General features: G+C 50.2%; 2 protein-coding genes and 1 pseudogene across 2 annotated transcripts; 2 read left to right on the forward strand and 1 right to left on the reverse strand.

The window, feature by feature from the left end:
* Window positions 1-6,360: 6,360 nt before the first annotated feature.
* Window positions 6,361-9,817, reverse strand: NOL12 (nucleolar protein 12). Its single transcript, XM_050324990.1, has 6 exons — window positions 9,703-9,817; window positions 9,495-9,600; window positions 9,342-9,390; window positions 8,761-8,903; window positions 7,738-7,832; window positions 6,361-7,126 (listed from the first exon to the last, which is right to left on the reverse strand). The coding sequence occupies exons 1-6, from the start codon at window positions 9,780-9,782 to the stop codon at window positions 6,955-6,957; spliced, it is 645 nt and encodes a 214-aa protein (XP_050180947.1). The 5' UTR covers window positions 9,783-9,817; the 3' UTR covers window positions 6,361-6,954.
* Window positions 9,818-10,960: 1,143 nt separating this feature from the next.
* Window positions 10,961-19,943, forward strand: LOC126644634 (arf-GAP with dual PH domain-containing protein 1-like). Its single transcript, XM_050324195.1, has 11 exons — window positions 10,961-11,110; window positions 12,103-12,233; window positions 13,140-13,231; window positions 13,320-13,402; window positions 14,107-14,219; window positions 15,791-15,937; window positions 17,726-17,809; window positions 18,153-18,215; window positions 18,726-18,797; window positions 19,282-19,513; window positions 19,602-19,943. Exons 1-11 carry the CDS (start codon window positions 11,020-11,022, stop codon window positions 19,628-19,630), a joined length of 1,137 nt encoding a protein of 378 aa, XP_050180152.1. The 5' UTR covers window positions 10,961-11,019; the 3' UTR covers window positions 19,631-19,943.
* A 2,758-nt stretch (window positions 19,944-22,701) lies between these two features.
* On the forward strand, window positions 22,702-23,892 carry LOC126644963 (urotensin-2 receptor-like; annotated as a pseudogene).
* The last annotated feature ends 610 nt before the right edge of the window (window positions 23,893-24,502 follow it).

Consider the following 24,502-nt stretch of genomic DNA (forward strand, 5'->3'; position numbering starts at 1 on the left):
GGTTGCTGCAGGCATCATGCCCTGTGACCTCCACGGCATGCTCCTGTGAGGAAGAAGGGGGTGAAGTGGTGCTGTCAGCGTGTCAAGGATGAGGATGAGGGCTGCCCTTCGGAAATGCCTGCTTCTTCTACCTCCTCTGAGAGCAGCCTGGTCTCCAGGGCTCTTGGTGTCTCATCCAGCCCACCGTTGAGATTTTTCTCCTATTCCAAGAGGCCAGAGAGGCCCAGCGCGCTCCTATTTCATGCTGAATGCTGCAGACATCCCAGAGACTGCATGTGTGGATGAGGGCTCAGGGAAACTGCACCCCCACCTTGGCGTTGATGCTGCTGGCAGCTGCTCTCCCTTGCCACCAGGGTAGCTCAGGAAGAGGCAACGGAACCAAGAGGAAGGAAAATTTTTGCAGAAAAGGCTGTAGTCCCAGCCTCTGCCTCTGTCAGGGCTTGCAGGCGTCTCAGCATCCTCCCTGGCCCCGTTATCTGCAGGGCTTATGAGCAGCAGTGGGGGAGGCTCTGGGAAGTCAGCTGTCTGCCCTGCCTTCCCTCCAGTGTCTCTCCTGCACTGGGATTCACTTAGAGGTGACAGCTCTGAGCAGATAGCGGGTGAAGGGCTGAGGTAACCTTAGAGGGCCCAGGGCCAGGAGAAGAGAGGGAGAGGGCGAGAAAGAGAGAGGGAGGCTCATTACTATTTCATCATCCCTGGCCAGTCGCTCCTGGAGGACGGCAAACAACACGAAACCCTTTGTGAACATGAAACCAGCTGTCGCCCAGTCGGAGACAGCCAAGTAGCTTGTGCGTGCAGCTCCGTCCCAAAGGACCATGTTGGATCGAGGTATCTGGAGCCCAAGATCCCATGAGATTCACCCCTCTCGTGCCTTCCCTGCCAGGAACAGCTCACTGAAGCTGCCCCATGGCCAGGACTCAGCCCTGACCCTAAGCCAACAGCAGAGGCCACAGGTGAACCAACCAGGACCATATTTATGGTGAGGAAAGTTGCAAATGCCAGCAGGGATCAAGCAGAGATTAATCCAGGGTGCGTCCCTGCTCTTCCAATCCCCACTTCCCTCCTTATAGCTGCACACATATGACACCCCTGCTTTCCCTTCCAGGATCTTTCCTTTGTACCCAGTGTTCAGCCTTTCCTTGCTAAGGTGGTTCCCAGCTTTAGCCTAGGCACAGTTAAATGAGGGATTCCTGTGCCTGGAAAGACTCTTTCCCTATGCAGCTTTCCATCTAGAAATCCCAGCTAAGCTTTTTTCGTAGAGATTTCCGTCTCTACAAAGACAGGTGGAGTCACAAGAGGGAACAAAGGGGCCCCTAATGAAGCATCCATAGCCTCCAGGTGGGATGGAATAGCTCACCTGGATAGCATGCTGGTGAGCCCCTGCAGTTCGGAAACAGTGCTGACACAGGCTCTTTGCAAATATGTTGGCTTCAAAGTTCATGCAGGGCACGTCATCCACTGAACCAGACATAGTTCCATAACAGATGAAGATTTTTGGCTGCTGGACTGCTGGCAGAGGGCAACCAGGAGGAAAAGGAGGAAGGAACAGCAGCAGAAGACCAGAGCTTGGGGTCCCCCAGCCTCAGGCTCCTGTGGAAGCAGGGATGTTATTCCCAGGTTGAAGTTTTCTGCTCTCAGCTGTCAATACTGGAATCAAAGGGAACCCAGGTACAAGGTGATCAGTATGATCCATATAATTACAGATAATAAAAGGGTGTGGTCTAGCAGGGACCACCTTCGGAAGGGGGCATTGCACCCTGAAATGACTGCTGACATTCCCCCATTTGGTAGTCCTTGTGAACAGAGAGAATGATGCGCATGTCCTGCTATTTTGTTTGATGGAAATTTTCTTTCTTCAAGATATGTTAAAAGGCACAAAAAGAAAACCTTTCATCCTAACTATAAGTAACTTAGGAAATTTGGAAACCCACTGAGACTATTCCTAAACTTGTTGGTCCCAATAAAATTTCTGAGATAGGATAGCTGATTGCAAAACTGAAGGGCAACAAGCACTGCTAGCACAACAGCTGGGCTCCACACTTCTGTCCTGTTTTTTTGTAAGCATCCTGCCCACTATCACCTTCTCTGTTCTGCAGGCTTTGAGTGTGAATCCTTGGATTTGAAGATGTGATCTATGTTGGGAGGGCTCTGCCTAATTTGCTTGGAGGAGGCACCAACAGGACAGGAAACCAGTCCAGCATCCCTGATGTGAACATGCCACTGCTGCCCTAACATGGACACTCGGGTCAGAGCAGCTGACCAAAGGCTGCTCCCCAAACCAACCGGGGCAAACTGTCAACACCAAAATCAAGCTTTAATTTTCGTTTCTCAGAGCACTCATTTGCAATGCAGCAAGTTGCACTAGTGCCAGTCTCACAGCCTCCCTCCTCACAATGGGGCACGTTTTCTTGACTTGTTCGCACAAAATGCTAGACAGGAGCCTAAGCAACCCCTGGCAGGGATTCAACACGAAACACCCCAACATCGCTGCCCTCCCCTGCCCATGGACTGCCACCCGTGGCTAGAGCCCCTGGTGCCCCACTGCCTGATGGGCAAATCATTGCTCCCCACAGCCCTCGGGGCCTACTGCCAGGATAATGCTCTGATCCCCAGGACTCCTGGCATGCATGCATGCATGCAGCCATGCTCAGTGCTCCCAGTGGCTCCCAGTGCCCCCAGTACCTCAGTTTCCCTATGGCTCCCAGCACCTCGCCGCCCGCCGAGCTCCCCCCTCAATGAAGCTCGCCGTGGGAACCGCGGGGAGCGAGGCCCCGCCCCCGGCCCTCTCATTGGCTGCCGCCGAGCAGTGATTTGAATATCGCGCCCTGAGTGGCCGCCGGCGGCGCGCGGCTGCGGCGCCCACGGGTGCGGGCGCGCACGTGTCGGTGGCGGCGGGCGCGCGATCGACCCGGCCCGGCCGGGGCTGGGGGGAGGCTGCGACGGGGAGGGGGCTGCGGGGCAACCCCCCGCCCTTCCCCAGGGACCGCCCCACCGCCTGCCGAGCGTCTGCCCCAGTGCTCTCCCCCAGGCACCGAGTTAGGCCAAAACAGGAGTTAGCTCGAACCCGATACAGGTGCCAAAGCAGCGGACTCATCCGCAAGCATTGAGAGAGCCAAACGCCACCGTGTTCCCAGCACAGCTCCGACAGGAGGTCATGCCTACCCACAGCACTTCTCAGAGAGGTTTGTCTAATCTGGGCTTTACCTGACAAGCAGAAGCCCTGCCTGACCCTTGCTATTTCTAGTGGAATGTCCTTAACATTGCTCCTGCTACAGTTCAAATTCCTTCTCTTCCAAATTCTTTCTCTTCCCGACCCTAGTAAGCAATACAAAAAATTCAATTTCACCTTTTGTTTGCTCACTGAAGGCAGTTCACAATCCACTCTTCAAAACTATCTTTCCCAAACAACCCCTTATTCAGCTCCCTGAGTCCCCAAAAGTTCTTGTCACTCTCCCAATTACTTTTTTCCTCAAGTTCATTTCTGGAAAACAGTACTGGAAGCAGCAGTATGGCCAAGTACAGCCTTGAGCTTGATATGCTACAAAAGCAATAACTACAGTGCACTGATTATCACACAGCTCACGCACATGCTGCAACCATTCTTCCTTTGCGCTGCGCTCCAATTTTTCCCCAACTGTCTGACCTTTTTGGCTCTCAGTCTGGTTTTGATCCTCTGTAATCCCAATTATATTTTTGTGTGTGCACGTGTGCGGAATCACAGTCTAGCCAGTGAAAGCCATCATGCATGGAAAGCCCAGTGTGGCAGCCCACGTCAAAGCCTTGCGTCTCTGTGCGTGCCTGGGGCACACGCAAAGCAACGCGCAGGTGCCCGAGGTAACCCAGCTGCAGAGCCACGCGTGAAAAGCCTGTGGAAAAGGGAGTTCACAGGGAGCTGCTGGTCTCTGCTTTTCCTTTATGGAGCAGCTACTGCACTAACATGTTAATTTTTGCAGGTACCTTATATTTGGAAGTGGCCTTCTCCTGAACAGCTTGAACTTGTTTGTGAGCAGCCAGGGTCAGGGGGGTGGAAACCAGAAATGCTCAAATCCATCTTGAAAACAATGGGAAGCAACAAACAAGAATTTTAAGCCAGAACTGGTATGAACTGTGATGCATCTGGAAAACCCTTCATTCACTAATTTGCATGTGGGAATTCATATCCTTGATTCAAAATATCCTGGGGTAGCCCAACTGCAAACCCTGTGCTTAACAAAAACAGTGGGCTAGGGCTGAGTCAGTAATTTACATTACAAAATAAAGCTTTAATCGATCAAATGGAGAAATCAATAGTGCAGTGAACAACCCCGATGGTTAACGCAGCATAAGAGCATAGGATTTAACAGTTCTGTTCTCAGTTTTTCCATATGCTTTTTTTTTTTTTTTAAATATAATTTGAAAACTCATCTTCCAGCAGGAACTGGAAGCTTTCAGAGCATGGAAGAGGCTGTTGGAGATTTCAGCTGACACTTGAGAAAGATGTTATTAAGGCCAGAGAAACAGCAAACTAGAAGTGAGATTTTTCCAGATCACCTGGCAGCAAAACGACAAAAACTGAATTGCTGCTGAGGTCACTCTTAACATCCCATCCCATCAGGATTACAATGAGGTCATCTAGCACTGTCCCGACTACCATGCAAGACTGGCTGTCTACAGGCTGGGGAAGGCAACCAACCCACATTCCACAGTCCACACTCCAGCAGATTTCACAGAGACATGGTGCATTTCCTTTACAGTGACCATCCCAGCTCCAGAGCAAACTCCTTGGATGGGGAAGCACAAGTCACCTTCTGATCATGGCCACTCTACAAAGGCACTATGTCATGGAGAGAAGGGAAAGCTGCTGTATAATCCAGACAAGAGTGTCAGACTCTGTTCTCCAGCTTGGAGCTGGAGTCCGCTTGGTGTAGTACACCTCTCCAGACAGAACTTCCCTCTCCTTCCCTCCTCCATTCCCCTCAAACCAAACAACACACAACACCCTAGAGCATGTAACTCCCAAACCAGAACAAGAAATATTTTATGGTCCACACACAGCACCTCTTGGACACTTTGGATGAGCCAGTCCAGCATCAGACTTTCGGCCTTGCCTGAGTTTTGGTTTTGCATCTCTGAAACACCCAATGACCCCAAGTGAGGCAGGTAGATAGATTACGGTCACGCATTTAAAAGCCCATGACCTTTTTGGGGTGGTCTTTGAGGCAGCTTTTAAGAACTGTTTTGGAGGCAAGGAAACCACAAACACTTTAATGATGTGACTGAGGTTATGCAGCACTAGTACCCAAGAACTCATCCCAGGATGGGACTTAGAATCCAAACACACAAGGCACCCCTGGCACATGGGATTACAGTGTCCACTTCCCCAGCATTTACCTTCTTCAGAAGGGAAAGGGAGGTGCAAAAGGACTCCATTCCTTAGCAAGTGTACATGAGCCACTCAGTTCCCTTCAGAACACTCCCTTTAGCAGAAATTGCATTGCTGCTGTCAGCGTTGAGATTGTACTCTCCTCCTTAACACACTGAAGAATTTCTTTATGTGTGCACTCCAAGAAAATGATGGGCAGATACATGGAGGATGGTGCCATTTGCCTTAGTGGCTGGTAGCCATCAGCACTGTTCTGATGTTCCTCCACGAAGCCTCAGGCACTGGTTTACTCTTTTCCCTCCCATTTCTGGCATGAGGAATCTATTTACTTGTCCATTGCTGGGTTCCAAGTTTTTTTGGTGTGGGTTTTGGACACGCAGGCCTTTTCTTCCTTTGTTATTTCCTTGCCAGTACACATGGCATGGGAGGAGGCCTGGCTGACAAGAGACAGAACGGCCGTTTCCTACAGATACTCCAGGACAGAGGCCAGCATGCTCCCTGGGCTCACTCTCCTCCTCAGAGGATTCACTCAACAGTTCTGCCATCAGTATTCCTCAATCCCAGCCATGCAAACTATTTTTTTTTTTCTCCCTGCCAAAGGCAACCGCACTAAAAAACATACGCTTAAGTCCTAAGAAGAAAGGCAATTAGCTGCTAACAACAACAGCAGCCCTGAGGTAAAGGGCAAGGGCAGTCTCTGCCACTCCCACCCTGAAGAGGGCCACCCACATACAGCAAGGGCATTAGGGCATTTCATACTCCCCTGAGCTATCACAGCTAAGATCGGCATATTCAGCAGACAATGGAATGAGCCATTCCTGCTCTGGCTGGCTCTGCCTTACCACGGAAATAGCTCCTAGCTATTCCATTTTCCAAGCACCAGTGGATTTCAATATCCTTTAAGCACCAGGAATTATCTCCCTCTCTTTCCAGCTGGTACTGGCGTTAGCACAGCTCCTGTTATTCTTCAGATAAGTCACGAACGTTTGGTTTTTTTCTTAGCAAAATGACTTCAGATTTATTCGAAAAGTTACCCAACTTCACATGGCACAGGTACAAAACAAAAAGCACCCCTGCATTCAGGTGTGGCACTGGTGAAGGAACACATGAGGCAAGATGACACCACGTCTCCACGGAAAAAGGATTTACTGCACAGCAGAAATGCCAGGGCACCGATGCAGGAGTGGAAGCAGAGCTCTTCCAAGTCTCTCGAATTGCCCTGATGATGATGTGCCTGTTGCACTCTGCCCCAGATCCTTTTCCTTAACAAAGCCAAGTATCAGCTCTGACAGGGGAGGCGCCCAAGGACAGAAGGGTTATACCAAATAGCAAGTGTGACCCTCAGTAGGAGTTTTTAAGAGGCTCTGTGGTACTCAGACACTTAGCTGGAGACCAATGCAGAAATAAATGGGCAGAGTGTCTATAGTCACCCTGGCCAGTGCTCAGGAGGCTAAAGAAAGGCTGAACTGGGCTTACTGCTGGTCAGAGCACCAAGTAAGCAAGGGGCTTGCCCACAACAACAGGGCCCCAAAAAGCAGCAGGCCAGATGTGGAGCACTGTCCCAGCTGGTGGTTTGAACATTAGTTTCTCTGTTAGTCTTGGTCGCGGCCCATTTTGCCCGTCAATCTCCGTCGCTGAGTCTTGGTGGTTCGTCCTGTGCTGGACTTCTGGATTTTCTTCCGTGGGCCTTGCCCGCATTGCGATCTCTTTCCTTTCGTCTTTTTCCGGCTGTGCATGTGCAGCGTGGCAGTAAGAGCAGAGATTCTGTGCATGGCAGAAAGAGAAAAATGTTTGGGGACTAGAGTCTGCAGAAACAAGGCGACACCACAACAATAGCAGAAAAGCCCTGTATGACTCAGCAGGAACAGGAGCCAGCCATGGCAAGCCCCAGAGGAACTCCAAGCCATGCACGAAACCTGCAAGTCTCCATGTGTAGTAACAACCAAAAATTAATTTTGGGAGCAGTGTGCTGCCCAGACACCACAGAGTTAAGTAATTCTCCACAACCCCCCAAGCAGTAATAAGACCTGGATACTGAAAAATGTGGAGAACGCCAAAGCTTTCAGCTTTAAGATCTGTTGATCTTCAACCCTAGAGACAAGCTCTGCACCCTGCAGTATGTGGCGAGGTGAAGGACTAGGTAAAGAGGTGAGCACGAAGCCCACTCTCCTCCTCCAGCCGCTGTCACCAGAGCCCGTGAGATGGGCCCGGAGCGCTCGGGCAGCCTGTGCTCCGCCAGCGGCCCCTGCTGGCTCCTGCCCGCAGGGCAGCACCGCATCCCCTCCTGCAGCCACACACCGCGGATCCTGAAAGCAAACCTCCTCTGATCAGCTTCCAGAGTCTAACAGCAAAGGCCTGAATGAATCTATACATACTTGTCAGACAGGAAGGGGTTTCTGGACTTCTTGGGCATTGGTCTTATAGGCTTCTTCTCTTCCCCTTTCTCTTCTTCTGATCCATCACTTTTTCCCTTAAAAAGAAAACAGTTTTGTGATTCTGGCATTTCCAGTGCCTTCTTGGTTTCATCCTGTTTTGTGAACCATCTAGTCACAGATGAAGACCTTTTATTTCTCCACATCCCTTGCTGTGCAAGTGTCAAGGTTTCTTACGGAAGTCCCTTGGAAAGGGACGACCAGTGACCTATAGTAATCCATCCTCAGATCCTAAAATTTCAGCATGATCTTAATGGCCATGCAATTGAAGTCTAAATTATGAACCAAAGGTCTCATCTTTTTTCTTAAATTACTATCAAGACCTCTTTAAGTGGATTTTCAGATTAGAAGGTGACCTTACAAATGTATAAGGTTAACAGACACTTTCCCAAAGAGCTCAAATCCAGCCACAACTCAAAGATTAAAAGAGATCAAGTCAACTAGTACCTGAGAGTCTCTATAAAATAAATACAAGATCTCAGTTACAATGTATTTTGAGAACAAAAGTGACCACAACCAGAACTAAGTGGTTTCCTTATTTGTGGTCCAAGCACAGGACCATGGAGAAAGAAATCCCTCCTAATGGTAATAATAATTTTTCTGGACAGGACACAGGAAAGAGGTTGAGGACAGTCCATGCAGCAAAGTCTGAAATCTTGCTGCTTATTTTGTTGTATCTGCTATAAAGTACTACAGTGTTGCCATCCAGCCCTGTGACTTTCACTTAATCAAGGTCAGGTGGGACAAGCAAAGGATTCCAGGGAGTTTGGAGTGAACTATTCACATCGGACATTTCCTCCTCTTTAGAGGCCCAACATAAGTTGTGGAAAAATACGAAAGTTACAAGTTTCCCTTTTCATCCCTGTTCCCAGCCAGCTGCAAGTCTTTGGGCATACTCAGGGAGCACCAGCCAGCCCCAAGAATGTTTACAGCTGATACAATCAGAAAGGTAGCAAGAGGCTTCACCACAGGGGTGGTCAGTCCCAGCTGGCGTGCCCCTGAGAGGTCGAGGTCACTGATGGTGGTCACTGTTACGATGTGGTTTGGGTGGTCGATGTTCACAGACTCTGTCCGAGATGTCACCAAGTGCTCCAGTTCATCAGCCTCATCTGGGAAGACAAAGAAATCCTGCACTGCAAAGTGCCCAACTTTTCACGAGGTACACTCACTTGTTCCTGCTGCACTGTGCTGGGGAGGGGATTGAACACTCAGCCATCACAGGCAGGGCTGAAGGGCAGCGGGGCTTGAACACCACCACTACAGGCATGGAGGGCAAGCTCCTTCTCCCTGCTGTGGGGACCTAGATGAACACCTCGGAGATGCCCTCCTGCCTCCTTCCCTTCTGTACAACCCACTTGACCTCCTGTCCCCCAAAGCCAGAGGGCTGTGGGGTCACCGCTCAGATCGCTGCCCAGCTTCCCAGGGGGACATGGGAGGAGCGAGCAGATGTTGTTTCGGGACAATGTGCGAGCATCCCTGCCGCAACCCTTATCACCCCAGAACCACAGGCATCCCTCTCTCTTCCCACCCGAGGGCCCAGCACGTACCGAGCGCCTCCTCCCTCTCGCTCAGCATCTTCAGGTATTCCTGGTGCCGCTGAGGGATGGAAATAGGTCACTGCGGCGCCTCTGCCGCCCCTCCTGCCCCGCTCCCAGCCCACCACGGCGGGGAGAGGGGGGCATACAAGACCGTTCTCCCACCTCCTCCTTCATCTTCCTCTGCTCCTCCTTTAGCTTCCGTTTGATCTCCTCCAGCGCCGCTTTCCTCCGCTCCACCTTCCGCTTGTGGAAGCCGGTCAGGTACTCCCTGCCGCCGGCAACACAGAACCCCCACCCCTCCAGCTTTTAGCGACCGGGGGATGCCTTCCTTCCCTCCTTCCTCCGCTTCCCTCGGCCCGCCCGGCCTCACCTCCGCCTCTCCTCGTCGAAAGTCAGCACCAGCCGCCCCTCGCGGCCGCCCGGGCCCTTCTTCTTCTTGTTGCGGCCCATGTCGGTACCACGCTGCCGCCGCCGCCCGCCCCTTCCGCCGCCGCCGGGCCCGGGGGCCGCCCCTGCCCCGCCCGACATTCTGTGCCGCCCGCCCCCCGCCTCGGCTCGGGCAGGAGATACTGGACAGGGTCATGAGCTTCCCAGGCCTCCGCTCCCGGCCTCAGCATCCAGCCGAGGGTGGACAGGGGGTTTCGTCAGGCGTGGGAACACTCCTCTTCATCTCCCTCTCAGCAAAAGATTTTATGGCACTGCCCGGTGTGGACGTGCCAGTGCAGCAGCCGATCTCACACCCTGAGATTTGTTCTGCCGCTCCTGAGTGATATAAATCTACATCTCTTTAGTAAAGGTCACTCCTCCAAATAGTTTAAATTTGCAATTCTTCATTTGAACATTCTTCAATAAAGCTCTGAGGTATTGCCATTGCTTGGTGTTAGTGATGCCTGTGCTGCTCCTCTTAGCCAGGGGAGGCAATTGCAAGGCATGGCTCTGACACTGAGTATCCAAGATGCAGGACCTGGTGCAGGACCTGGCTGGACAGCTGTGGTTTTTGTAGAGGTGGTGAGAGGTACTGGCACGAATTCATGGGGGCATCAAGACTGCCATGTTATTGGCTGATGGCTGAGTGACTTTGGATGAACTCTTGAACCTTTATTGCCCCCCTGTTCTTGCCTTAAAAATGGATGTAATGCCTTTGTGTTGGCCAGTTGACTTTGGTAGAAGTTCCTGAAGTGCTGTGGGGGCAGCCAAAGCCAACTCCCCCAGCGCACAGAGTGTGACAAGTCCTGACACAAGTCCTGTCACAGCCTGGCGGCCGCTAGTCCAAAACGAGCTCTCCTTTATCAGCTCGCTTGCTGCTTGTGCTCTTTTCCTGGCCTGTCCTTTCACCAGCAGAAATGCGGAAAAACCAGTTCTGTGGTTAATTGCTGCACTTCCCTCCACGCCCATGGGGCAGGTCTCCTCCTCCTCACTCACAGTCTGGGTGCACTTCAGCCTCCAGCCTCTTTGCCCCTGCCTGCGCTCAGCTGGCTCAGGTGCACCGGCAGGCCTCCGTACCCTTTCCATTAACTTTAAGGCTTTTCTTGCCTTCCCCTTTTCCCTCCGTCTGCCAGAGCTTGTCTCTCTGGTGGCTCCTTCTCCCTTGGGCAACCCACTGGGTTGGCCTGCAGGTGCATAAGGCACAGGCAGCTGCCTTCCTGGCCCTGTCCTGCCCTACCTGGAGGGATACCATTAGGAGCTGATGGCCGGAGGAAACGAGCGGAGCATGAGGGCCCTGAAGGAGGTGTGGAAAAGAGCAGAAAACTCTTTGTGCGCAGACTGCGGGAAGCCAGGTGAGTCCTCGAAGGATGCTGGAGGAAACGTTGGCAGCAAGGAGCTGGGGCTGGTCTCTAGCAGCTATTTGGTGCTGGCTATCTGGACTGCACAGGAGCCTGGGGTTGAGAGGAAGAGAAGACATTGCTCTGCATATTCGTTTCCTCTCCCTGAAGGTGTGTTGGCAAGGGAACAGGAAGGAGATGCTGCCACAGCGCTGGTGGGAAGAAGGACTGGGATGTGGGAGTGCTAGATAAGCGGGGGCTGCATAGCTGCAGCACTGTGGGTTGTAGTCATGTTAGATCTCAAATACAAATCAAGGTCATGCCCAGTCAGGACCTGACAGGAAAGTTCCCAGTGAAATGCTAACTGCTTCCAGAAAGAAGGCATGATTCAGGAGGGCATTGTCTCCTCCATGACTCAGCTCTGAACTGACAACCTGCCTCACTCGCCTAGGAGATTTCATTTACTGAAGGGCTAGCCCTCTCAAAAAGGTACCCAGTTTGAGGTCCTACAAATGCTGCTAAAAACACCCATCATACACCCCCAAATGGAGCACTCAAGCCAAATTAGGACTGGGCTAATTAGTACCATTTTATCTTATTAAATTCTTCCAGGAAAATTTTAGATTCAAGGTTGTTTTCCACTTCCTGGACTAAATACTGTTGGTGGTTCACTGTGACGCACTAAACATCTCCTGGAGTCTTTTCCCAGAGGTGGTTTCATTTTCATCTTGGGTGACCCTTTATGCAAAGGCAGTCTGTGGAGCATTTCAAAGTTTTTCAAGGTATACATTAATAAAGATTCAGACAAAGTGGTTGAAACAGGGAAAATGAGGGACTAATAGCTGTGGTTTTTTCCTGACTGGCATCTGTACCTTGTGTGTTAATTAATCAGCTCAGATGAAACTGTGATCACTCAGCTCTCTGTTTCTCAGGACTACATTCTCAGGTGAGGCATATCGCCCAGGGGAATTCACCACTTCTAGTCATACCCTTTTTTATACTCTCAGATCCTGACTGGGCATCCTCTACTTTGGGTGTCTTTATATGCCTCAGCTGTTCAGGAATTCATCGCAACATCCCTAGCATCAGCAAAGTCAAATCCCTGAAGATGGACCTCTGGGATGATGCTCAGGTGCAGGTGAGATCTTTATCCCCACCGGTATGTCGAGTGGGTTGGGTCTAGGCTATACACCAAGTGTCCTGGGAAAATGAGCCCACTGGCCTCACAGGGTTGAAGATGTAATCTGATTTAATCTGTTCCTTTTCTACTGATGCTCCTGATACTCAGTCAGGGATAGCTCTCCATAACTCACTGGGAGAGAGGGAATGCACTTGCTTTATGTGTCTCCCCGTGTCCTGTTACTTTATGGCAAAGGCAGAGCTCTTGCAATGTATCTTGCTAAGGCTCAGGGTCTTTGCTGCTCCAGGTTACTTATTTTCCACTTGCCAACACCATCCAGTCTCAATGTCTCCTTTTGGTTTCAGCAGTCCAAGGGGAAAATCTTGTACAATTCCATTCTCTGAGAAGAGTTTACAGATATAATATAATTTTTTGAGAAAAATGGCATTTATGGAAACTTGACTTCTCCCCGTTCCAGTCCCCTCAACTCACTAATCTCCAGGGGACTGAAAATATTTTCTGGAGATCCAAAGAAAATACTCTGTATCTTGTTGCTCTTTGGAAGGGGACTGAAGAAGTTTGGAATGTCCTCCCAGATGGCGTTGCAGAGCTGTTGTTGAACTCTCCGGGAGATGTGGGGCATGGCAGCAAATCCACTGAACGTGTGTGCATCCAGCCCCAACGGAAGTGACATTTATGGCATTCTGTTGATTCAGGTGCAATCAGAGTAACGTCTGAGAGTAGATGAGACCTTTGAGACCCACCTCCCTGTAGCCAGACTGCCGGGATGTTGCAATGGAGGGGAAAGAGAGTGCTCCATTAAAGCTAGATGTGCATCTAGCCCTGTAGTGGGTCAGAAAAGAAAAAGGTCCAGCATGAGTCTGCATCAAAGGCAAGGCACTAACTCTCTGTCTAACCCTGCAGTTTCTGGCCAAGCATGGGAATGCTGTGACTAAAGCCACGTATGAAGCTCACATCCCTATTTACTATTACCAGCCAACCTACAATGACTGTCAGTAAGTTGCTGCATACAGAAGGGGGAAGGGCAATTCTCTCTCAGTTCTTCTAGTTTGTTTCTGAGCTACCTGTCACCTCTCTCCTTAGAGTGCTGAGAGAACAGTGGATACGGGCCAAATATGAACGCAAAGAATTCACTGAGCCAGGAAAACAGCTGCCGTATTCTGATGGTAAGAGCAGAGCACAGCATCAAAATGTCTTGCCTGTTGCCTTTGATAGGAACTTCTGAGCATCATGAAGTGTCAGTGTTGCAGATCCCACAAGTACTCCCAAGAACCCAACTCGTACTTACAGGGCATTGTTTTGGGGGGATTAAATTGTGGAAAGCATAGGCTGGCACTGGCACAGGTTGCATCCAAGCCTGGTATTACCAGCTGGAATTTTTCAAAGGAATTTGATGTCCTGACGGAGGCAGACCTCTGCAGTAAGGAATTTCTGTCCTGTTGAATGCCACCCTCTCTAACCATGGCTGTTGGCTTTAAAATGTCTGTGTATGACAAAGGGTGCTGCAGCCCAAAGACCTGCAAACTCAAGTGGGAAGAGTTCTGATCCCACACCAGCATCTGCATGGGCCAGGACTCTTGTGTTCATAGGAGACAGCTTTCACGCTGTCAGAGGCAGCAGTGGGAGCAGGGCTAAGAGGTGGGAAGAATCTGGGAATGTCTTTTGGTGAGCATTTATCTGGGCTGCAAACCCAGAAACACCACCATCTTCAGTTGTAAGTCAGAGGTGACACCTCTCAGGTGTTTGTTCTCGGCCATTGTCCATCATATCTTTATCCCAGAGGGGTGGCTGGACCCCTGGCTGTGTGCAGCTCTCTGAAGCCTACAGTGTTCTTGGGAGCTGCTATTAAAAGTGACTTTTCTGCTCCTAGGGGTGAAGGAAGGCATCCTCTGGAAGCGAGGTCGAGACAATGGGCAGTTCCTACCCCGCAAGTTCCTCTTGTCTGAGAGAGAGGGATGTCTGAAGTATTTCACCAAGCAGGATGTGAGTATGGTGGTAAACTCCCACCTCAGTGAGTACTCCACCCAGAGTAGCAGGGTAACAGAAATGTTCTGATTTCTTATGAATATTTCTGAGGTTGCCTTGCTCAGCCCAGCCCAGGGATGATAACAGAAATGTCACAGAGGAGAGGGGTCCTCTTTCTACTGTTAGGGGGACATTTCCTCATGTTCTCCCTTTGTACTTCCCTCACTGCTGAGAAAAGGACTGATCTTTCACTTCACCCCTATCCATTTGCCTGGATGTGTAATCCTGCACCATCCCTGGAACCAACCTCACCCCTTGTGAGCCAAGGTGGCAAAAACATGTTCTCTGATTGGTTTTGAGAAGAGCTACTCTTCTGCTCATTCATCTCCCTGAAATAAATGGGGCAAGTGCTAATATGCTATCACAAAGGAGGGAATGGCTCAGGGTGGGGAGGAGCAAGAGATGTCCAGAGGGGACCTGGACAAACTTAAGAAGTGGGCCAATATGGCTTAATGAGGCCAAGTGCAAGGTCCTGCGCCTGTGTCGAGCAATCCCTGGTATCAATACCAGCAGGAGGATGAAGGGATTCAGAACAACCCTGTGGAAAGCGATGGGGGGATAATGATGGATGAAAATGTGGACATGAGCTGTCAACATGCCTTTGCAGCCCAAAAGCCAACCATATGCTGGGCCGTGCCAAAAGAAGTGTGACAGGCAGGTCAAGGGAGGTGATTCTCCCCCTCTACTCCACCTTTGTGAGACCCAACCAGGAGCACTGCATCCAACTCTGGGACCCTCAACACAGGAAGGTCATGGACCTGTTTGAGCAGGTCCAGGAGGGGGCCACAAAAATGATCAGAGGGTTGGAACACTTCTTCTGTGAAGACAGGCTGAGAATGTTGGGGTTCAGCCTATAGAAGAGAAGGTTCTGGGGAGACCTTAATATGGCCTTTCAAGTATTAAAGGGAATTTATGAGAAAGATAGGGACAGACTTTTTAGCAGGCCTGTTTTGATCAGACAAGGGAGATAATGCTTTTAAACTAAAAGAGGGTAGATTTAAACTAGATATAAGGAAGAAGTCTTTTACAATGAAGGTGGTGAAACACTGAACAGATTGCTCAGAGAAGTGGTGGACACCCCATCAGAAAAAGTTCAAAGTCAGGCTGGACTGGGACTCTCAGCAACCTGATTTAGGTGAAGAGTTCCCTGCTCATTTCTGGGGGCGTCACACTAGATGGCCTTTAAAAGGTCTCTTCCAACCCAAACACTTTTATATTTCTATGATTCCAAGAGTGGGCTCTTTCCTTTTGAGGTCAGTTAGCCTTTAGAGTGGCTCAACTGTAAAGTCAGAAACACTCTCAGTGTTTCACCAGCGCTTCCAGAGAAGGTACAGCTCAAATCTAAATTGGATGGGTTGGGCCACTGTTTGGTCACCACATAGTGAAGAGATTGTGTGATACATTTTGTTGGGAAGGGTCAGTTATTACTTTTTAATACACTCTGCTCCTGCCTTGCCCCACTTAGTCAATAGCTTGGGTCCCTTTCCTTCTAGATTGCTCATGCATGATCAATGCCATTCTGTTTTCAGGCCAAAGAACCCAAAATTAATGTTAAAATAGATGTCATCAATGCTACATTCCAGCCAGAGAAGATTGGGAACCCCAATGGCCTGCAGATCACCTATCTCAAAGACAACAAGACCCGTAATATATTTGTCTACCATGAAAGTGGAAAGGTATCTGATTTTAGCATCAAACACTGCAAAGCCATTGACACGCTTTGAGAACTGCTGATATTAAATAGTGTGGAACATGGGTAGGATGGGGTGTGCGAGTGGGAGTTGCTGTAGGTAACGGGGTGGGAGTTCTGGCTCTCCGTGTATCTGTGGGAGAGTTTTGCTGCAGGGAGCAGGACAGGAGCGCTGGCTGAGTCAGTTTGTGTGGGAGGAGCTGCTGTAGAACATGTGGAGATGTGCTGCCTGTGCATGTGGGGAATGGGTCAGCCGTGCTACAGGCCTGTCAGTTTCACTTCAGTGCCTGGGAAAGTCATGAAGATTATTCTGGGAGGTATTGAGAAACACTGAAAAGACAATACAGTCATTGGTCACAGCCAGCACGGCTTCATGAGAGGAAAGTCCTACTTATTAAACCTGATTTCCTTCTACAACAAGATAACCCACCTAGTTGATCAAGGAAAGCCAATTGATACTTTTTTTTTTTTTTTTTTAATTTCAGTAAAGCTTTTGATACTGTCTCTCGCTGTATCCTTCTGGACAAAGTGTCCAGCACACAGCTGGATAAACACAGCGTGTGGTGGATGAGCAATTGGCTCAGTGTTTGAGCACGGAGGGTAATAGGGAATGGGGTGACATCAGACTGGTGACCTGTCACTAGTGGGGTTCCACAGGGCTCCATCTTGGTCCCTGTGCTCTTCAACATCTTCATAAATGACTTGGATGCAGCACTGGAAGGGATACTAAGCAAGTTTGCTGATGATACAATACTGGGAGGAGGTGCTGACTCCCTCAAAGGCAGGGAGGCCCTGCAGAGAGACCTCAACAAATTAGAGGACTGGGCAATCATCAACCATATGAAATTCAACAAGGGAAAGTACCAGATTCTGCACCTGGGATGGGGCAACTCTGGATGTTCATACAGACTGGGGAATGAGATGCTGGAAAGCAGTGCCATGGAAAGGGACCTGGGGTCCTGGTTGATGGCAAGTCGAATATGAGTCAGCAGAGCCCTGGCAGCCAGGAGGGCCAAGCGTGTCCTTGGGGGCGTCAGGCAAAGCATTGCCAGCTGGTTGAGGGAGGGGATTGTCCTGCTCTGCTCTGCGCTGGGGCAGCCTCACCTTGAATATTGTGTGCAGTTTTGTGCATGCAATATAGGAAAGATATGAAGCTGTTAGAGAGTGTCCAAAGGAAGGCAATGAAGATGGTGAAGGGCCTTGAGGGGAAGCCGTATGAGGAGTGGCTGAGGTCTCTTGGTCTGTTCATCCTGGAGAAGAGGAGACTGAGGGGAGACCTCATTGCAGATACAACTTCCTCGTGAGGGAAGAGGAGGGGCAGGCACTGATCTCTTCTCTGTGGCGACCAGTGACAGAACCCGAGGGAATAGTCTGAAGTTGTGTCAGGGGAGGTTTAGGTTGGATATTAAAAAGAGGTTCTTCTCCCAGAGCGTGGCTGAGCACTGGAACAGGCTCCCCAGGGAAGTGGTCACAACACCAAGCCTCACAGAGTTCAAGAAGTGTTTGGGTGATACTCTCAGGCACATGGTGTGACTCTTGGGGATGGTCCTGTGCAGGGCCAAGAGTTGGACTTGATGATCCTTGTGATCCTCTCCACTCAGCATGTTCTGTGACTCTGTGATTCTGTGCTGGCTGTGTGCAAATGAGGGAGATGCTGAGAGGTGCTTGGGAAGGAGAACTGACTACATTGTGTATTTAACAGAGGTCTGGGTGAATTTAGATGGCTCACTGTTGCTCTGGCTAAGCTTTCTATACTGTGCTTTTCCATTTTCAGGAGGTAGTGGACTGGTTCAATGCCATTCGCTCTGTGCAGTTCCATTATCTGAAGGTAGCATTTCCCATTGCCAGCGATAATGAGGTAAGACAGCGCTAGAGCACAGTGCTGAGTCTCTTGCTGCTTATGTGATAAAGGAGCTCATTAGTTACTATTATAACCCCAGGTACAGAAGTGGAAATTGCAGTGTCTTGATAGAGGGATGAGAATGTATGTTTAAAAGGGCCTGTGGCGGTCAGCAAACAACCACTTTCTGCTGTTTCTGGGCATTTTGGAAGCAGAAGTGACTCCTGGCTAGGCAGTTCAGGAAATATGAATTTAGAAGGTGACTGAATTTGAGGGAAGGTGACTTGAATTGGAAAGGCGGAGGGGAAATGAACAGCAAAGAAGCGCAGCTAAGTGAATATTACTCTTGCCTTTTTGTCAGATTAAAAATCGTCTGACGAGAAATTTCTTGAAGGAGGGATACATGGAGAAGACTGGTCCCAAGGTGAGCTACTATGGTAAAGAAAATCTTAACGGGGACCAGCCAGAGAGCCACTGGCTTTCCCAACTTCAATGTTTTTCTCCTGCTGTTTCCCCATTCCCCCCTGACTCTTTAGACACCCGTGGGAACAGTGTGTGTGCACCAAGGGAGGGGACAATTAAAGGAAGGGGAAGGACACATGTGAAAGTAGATGAAGCCAGAGTCCCTGCTTTCTCCCAGAGCGACAGATCTCTCTGCATGTGTCTGTGTGTGCGTGACCTTACAGGTATTTAGCGTCTAGATTTCTCCTGTCTCAACTCTGGGGTCCTTTACCAAAGTCCAAGAGTTGGGGACAGCAGCTGGGACTGAAAAACCCGATACTGACCCCCCTCTCAGCTGAGAAAGGGCGAGGAGGAGGTTGCTCTTAAGCCAGGGGCTTGCTTCAAGTGGTTGGGATGAATTTTGGGTATCCATTCATACTGCTCACAGCAGAGGGCGATGTCCTCTTACATTTGTCACCTCTTCCCTTCACAGCAGAGAGAGGCTTTTAAGAAGCGCTGGTTCACGCTGGATCACCGCAGGCTCATGTACTTCAAGGATCCTTTGGTGAGGGGGAGATCTGACCGCTGGGCAGCTGCAGGAAACGGTGCTGAGGGCAGGGTCAAAGTGCAACCAGAGTCTTTGCTCTGCAGTAAGGGTGGCTCGCAGGTTCCACAGCTGCTCTGGATGGGCTCCACGTCTTCCCCTTTCCATCCCACTTAGGTCACATGCTTTCTGTGTTTCGCTGCCTGCAAACAATGGGAACAGGGAGGGTAGCGGTGTAAAGGTGGTGATGGAGGGGTGACATGGAGGGACAGGAGCACCTGTTCCTCTCTCAGACCTCTCAAGACCTATATCCTTAGATAGTCCTTTTCACTACAGTCTTTGAGCATAAACTCCCTGCTCTTCTGAATTCCCTGACCACCTCCAAAACTTTTTGCTGCAACATCCCTGGTCCTCACACACTCTCTCCTGTTCTTAGGTGCATTGTAATTATTCCTTGATTCTTCTGGGATTCCATAAATCACTGTCTTTCCCTCCTGATGTACAGGATGCATTTGCTAAGGGTGAGGTATTTGTGGGCAGCAGAGAGAATGGATATAGTGTCCAGAAGGGATTGCCTTCAGGGACACAGGGCAACTTCTCTTGGCACTATGGCATCACCATTGTCACCCCTGACCGGGAATACCTCTTCACCTGCGAGACAGAGACTGACCAGCTGGAGTGGATCAAAGCCTTCACTAGCGTGATCAACCAGGCCATGACACCACAGGAATATGCAAGTAAGTGCCAAGATGCTCTTTCCTTCCCCTCCTGCCACTCCAGTTCAGGGTATTGCCCTAATTCACCACCTTTTTTGCTTTACTACAGTTGAAGCCTACTTCAAGTTTAAATCCTAGGAAACCATTCAGGAACTGTGACTCCACTCTACCTGGTCCTATGGCTGTCAGGAGAGGAGAACAGATTGACATCAGAGAAACACTGTGCTCTTGAAGCACCCCTGAAGCACTTTTGCCCCCACAAAATGTCCACTTTTTTTGAGGGCCCAATTAAGCTGCTTCCTTTCAAGTGCAAGACTTTAAATCAGAATCCTCAGTACAACCTGTCCCTGTTAAATTGCTGTGATCTGACTGGATGCTGGCAGGTCTTGCCTATCAATCAGGCCTTGAAAACTTTGGCACTTACTATGTTGGACATGGGACCTATCATCACTCCTGCATGAAACTGCAGACAGCCACCTACCTTACTCAAGAAAACAGCTGCCTGGCTGGAGCCAGGCACCCCAGAAGGTTGCAGGGGCTGCTGGACTAAGAGAACCTGTTCCTTTAAAAAAAGTGTCATCTCTGCTGGTGACAGAGATGTGAAACATTTAGATATTTGATCAGTTAGAGCTGTAGTTGAGAAAGGTCACTTAAAAAATGTAACCTACCAGCCAAATGTGAGACCTGTTTCCTTCTGCTCTGTATGGGCTTGAAAGTTTCTTCAGACTACATTTGTGTGCAGACCTTCCTCTGATTGCTACAGAGGAGATTAAGAGATCATCTCAAAAATAATGTGTGAATATACATTTGAGTGTATGTATAATGTGTGTGTGTGTGTGTGTGTGCATGTGTGCATATAACAAAAAATGATGGGAGGTGGTATACTGCCCTGGGGAAGATACTGTGAGGGATATTCATGCCACTGAAGTTCAGCTGTCAAACTTAAGTCTCTAGTCAAACCAAGGGAGAGAGGTTGGGTCCTGCAGAAAGCAACTTATAGCATGCATAGAGTTTGGAGTCTGACTCTGCTAGAGCCTAGAGGCTGGTGTCTGAATATAGAATGGATTTCTGCGCTCTCGTTCTCTGTATGTCAAAGGCCTGGCACTTTCATTATGACCTACACATTACAAACATTTATCTTGTATATCACCATACGTATCATTTTGTGCAGTATTATAACAGGGAAAATGTATTTTCATGTTCTTCTAGTAACAGCCCCAAACACTAAATCAACCCATGAGTCATGTCTTAAAGGTCATCTCTTAGGGCTTCTCCTAGGAGAGCTGTGTTTCACATACTGGAAGGATCAGCTGAGTTCTGCTGGTGACTGTAGTGTCAGATGTATTTGCAGTTTTCCATAGGCAGTGTGAGGGAAGGTATCTTGTGCATTAAGGGGAGCTAACCAGAATTAATGAGGCTACCAGTATTTTAATTAGCTCCTAAAGAAATAAATGAAAAAAATCCCATTTTAATTTAGTTTAACTTCCAAAACTAGCTGACCTGCTAATTGCTAAGGTATGAGGTAATTTCTTGGGAAAAAAGCACAAACTATCAGAGTAAAGAGCCATAGCTATTCATTGTATTTCCTGGGGCACGTGGACTGTGATTATTCCCACCAGAACCAAATGGGCAAAGTCATGGTCCCCTGCTGATTCTCTGTGCTGAGGCTACCACAATCTGCTGAGAGTATCGACTTCCTGCATGGGAAGCAGCATCACTCATCCTGCTGCCATGACGCAGTGGAAATATCCACCTAACAGTGTATTTTCACTGCAATTTGCTGATCTCTTTGAGTTTGGAACTTTGACTTTCCTAAAAAATGAAGGCCGTTGCACAGTGAGGGGAGTACCGACGGGATGCTTCCTTCTGTTTGCTGCTGAGTTATTGCTGATGGAGATGAGCAGAGTCGTTTGACTCAGCCACAATGAAGCTAATACACTAATAATGCAAAAGAGTGTGGCTGGAGTGGCCTGAAAACCCCTGTGAACTAACAGCCGAGCATATTTCATATGATGCATCTGTCTCTGCTCTACAAATTCTGTCCCACTGTGTCTTCCTTGAGATGAGGAGGCTCAGATGTGGGCAAGGGAAGAGCAAGGGTAACATCGGGCATCGGTGTCACCTGATGATTTCCCTCTAGAAGGTGATTGTGCCTACCTAATGGACTTCTGCTCGCTGCTGTGAGGGGCTTGGAGGAAAGGAGGGGAAAACCTAGAGAAGGAGGATGGTCTTTGTGGAGAGGGAGGAAAGACTAGGTCTGAAATATTGAGCCCTCTGAGTCGTCAGGAGCTTCCTGCTGACTGGAGACCAAGGGTGGAACAGGGCCCAGGACAGAAAATGTGAGATGTCCTGCCAGATGATGGGCCTGCTTGCAAACTGGGGACTGTATTCATTGCCTACACCTCAAAGGGCCCTGATGTCCTTAGGAGGGAATGGGGGACAGACTGTCTCTGCCTGGCTTTGCTAAGGGCCCAGGAGAGCAGTGTGGCTGCTCACTGCCTATTTTACTTCCAGGGCCGGCCCTTGTTTCACTTCTAAAGCCACAACATGGTGCTTTCTCCCCTTCCTTGCCACATTACGAAGTCTTGTCTTTCAGTTATCTCCTCTCTCAAATGAGGACAAGTGTGCAAGGGGAAATGGGACAAAGAAAGAGAAATAAGAACAAGAAGGAAAAGATAGTGGGAGAAAAGTGCAGGAAGATATAGGGGAAGAAATCATGTCTGCCAGAAAGAGGAGGGAGCCAGCAGGGCTCCTCAGCTAGTGGCTAAAAGCCCAGTATGAATTGGGACTGCAGTCACACTGGTGTGTGAAGCTGAGTCAGACACATTCCTCCATGCAGTGGTCAAGGCAACTTTCAGGGGGTTGGTTCAGAGGGGCAGAGCTCACCTCTCCAGAGTCTGTCTAAGTTGAGACAACACAGACTTGGGAGCAGAAATCCACTTGTTCACCAAGTCTGCTGGTTTCCCTGGGCCCAGCAGATGCTGGAGAAGCAACAAATGAGGAGCTGGTGAAGAGAAGAGATGTTTCCCTCTGGCTGGCAGAAGTTATCCTGCACCTATTGGTCTCGAAAGGGAGGCAGTGTCCCTTTCTTGGCCCTTCGATAGTTAGGGGAAACAAGTGGATAGAGCTTGTGATGGACAAGGTGAGCAAAATGGACTGGGCAGCTGGAGGTGAGGAATAGACTTCTCTGGAGAACCTGTCTGTGTCTGATGAACTCTTGCCATTCTTCCCTTGGTTGCTGTGTCCCATATAGGCTAGACGTGTCCCATATAGTGAGGGGGGAAGGAACAGAGAGCTCAATTTGCTCTTGCTCACCCTACCCAAAGATGTCTTACAACCCTTCTTTCATCAGTGCAAGGCCTGGAGAGGATCCCAAGGGTGGCAGTTTCTTGGAGGAAAGCAGTGGTGGGGGTGATGACAGTAGTGTCTTGGGAGGGGACAGCCCAGTCATGGGGCCACTGGGCACAGTGTTGCTGGTCATGTGCCTCACTGGCATGGTGGGGAACATCTACACGGTGGCAGTGGCCTCTGGCAGGGTGGTGGGCTACTCAGCAGGCTCCTTGGGGGTCTACGTGATCAGCCTTGCCCTGGCTGACCTCCTGTACATCTCCACCATCCCCTTCGTGGTTTGCACCTACTTTGCCCATGAGTGGCTCTTTGGGGATGTGGGCTGCAGGCTTTTGCTCAGCCTGGACCTCCTCACCATGCATGCCAGTGTCTTCTTTCTGACCGCTATGAGCCTGCAGAGGTACTGGGCAGTGGCCAGGCCGCTGCAGGCCAGGCGGGCCAGCAATGCTTACCGCAAACTGGCCAGTGCCGTCCTCTGGCTCCTCTCGCTCCTGCTTCTGACCCCCATGATGGTGATGACCCAGCTGCGGGAGGGGGACGGCCCCCACAAGCGCATCTGCATCCCCATCTGGACACCAGCAGCTTTCCGGCTCTACCTGACAGTGCTGTTCACCACCAGCATCCTGGCACCTGGCCTGGTGTTGGGCATCGTCTACACCCGCCTGGGCTGGGCCTACTGGGCCTCGGCCTGGGGCATGGGGCTGCCAGTGGCCAGCCAGGCCCCCTCCTGGCGGCTCTTCTCCAGGATCTCTGCCATCGTGGTGGCCTACTGGGCCTGGCAGCTGGCTGGGCTGCACCAGAAGGATGGGCTGGGCATCAGCCCCACTGCCCATGCCTACCTCAACTTTGGTGTCACCTGCCTGGCCTATGGCAACAGCTGTGTCAACCCCTTCCTCTACACCCTGCTCGCCAGCAGCTACCGCCGGCGTCCTGGCCACAGTGGGATGGGCATGGCACAGCCCACAGCACCCACCTGGCAGGCTGCAGGAAGCCACAGCCTCCCCCTGGTTTCCAGGGAGTTGTCAGGGTCTGTAAGGGAAAGCGAGAGGTGAGCAGTGACCCAGGCTGGGCACATCTCCTGGCCTTTGTCTGGGGTCAGGTCAAGAAATAAAAGCGCATCACCTTCCGTGCCAGCATGCAGTGTCTTCCATCATTGTTGTTGCAGTGCCTTCCTCTTTGCATGGATGCTCATCCTTCTCAGTTTTGGGGAGGGAGAGAATGCTTGTCTTGGGATTCCAGACTCCATCCTCAGGTCCTTCAGCCCTCACGTGTCAGCCTCCACCTTGTGCAAGGCTGGGGAGTGGGTGGAAGGGAGCAGTCAGCTTCGATACATCTAAATTATACAGCTGGGGAACCCTCACCACCCCTCACCTCCTCACTAGCAACGGGCCAAGCCATAACAAAGTCAGGACAACAGTGAGTCATAGATTTCACAGGGGCAGTGAGTCACTTTGAGAAGCAGCCACGCTAGCAAGGAGACCTGACTAAGGTTCATACTCCCTACCATAAAGCTACCACTCAGCTTTCTTCACCTACCCTTCACAAAAAAATAATCTTTGAAGAGTTTTCTCAAGAAAGACTGCCAAGTGCAGTTAAGAGGCATTATGAGATTTCCACGAAGTACAGCTCAGGGAGGTCAACACATTTGCTTAGCTTTCAAGA

This window comes from Myiozetetes cayanensis, unplaced genomic scaffold (genome assembly GCF_022539395.1).
Source record: "Myiozetetes cayanensis isolate MyiCay16 unplaced genomic scaffold, myiCay2020 scf3, whole genome shotgun sequence".
Lineage (NCBI taxonomy): Eukaryota > Metazoa > Chordata > Aves > Passeriformes > Tyrannidae > Myiozetetes > Myiozetetes cayanensis.

Bases quoted from the DNA above. Each gene is read 5' to 3' on its own strand.
- NOL12 (XM_050324990.1), bottom strand. From the start codon at position 9,782: ATGGGCCGCAACAAGAAGAAGAAGGGCCCGGGCGGCCGCGAGGGGCGG. The intron at 7,833-8,760 runs GTGAAGCCTCTT...TTTCTTTTTAAG, and splicing joins TGGGACTGACCACCCCTGTG to GGAAAAAGTGATGGATCAGA. The intron at 7,127-7,737 runs GTATGTATAGAT...TGCCATGCACAG, and splicing joins AACCCCTTCCTGTCTGACAA to AATCTCTGCTCTTACTGCCA.
- LOC126644634 (XM_050324195.1), top strand. From the start codon at position 11,020: ATGGCCGGAGGAAACGAGCGGAGCATGAGGGCCCTGAAGGAGGTGTGG. The intron at 12,234-13,139 runs GTGAGATCTTTA...CTAACCCTGCAG, and splicing joins GGGATGATGCTCAGGTGCAG to TTTCTGGCCAAGCATGGGAA. The intron at 14,220-15,790 runs GTGAGTATGGTG...TTCTGTTTTCAG, and splicing joins AGTATTTCACCAAGCAGGAT to GCCAAAGAACCCAAAATTAA.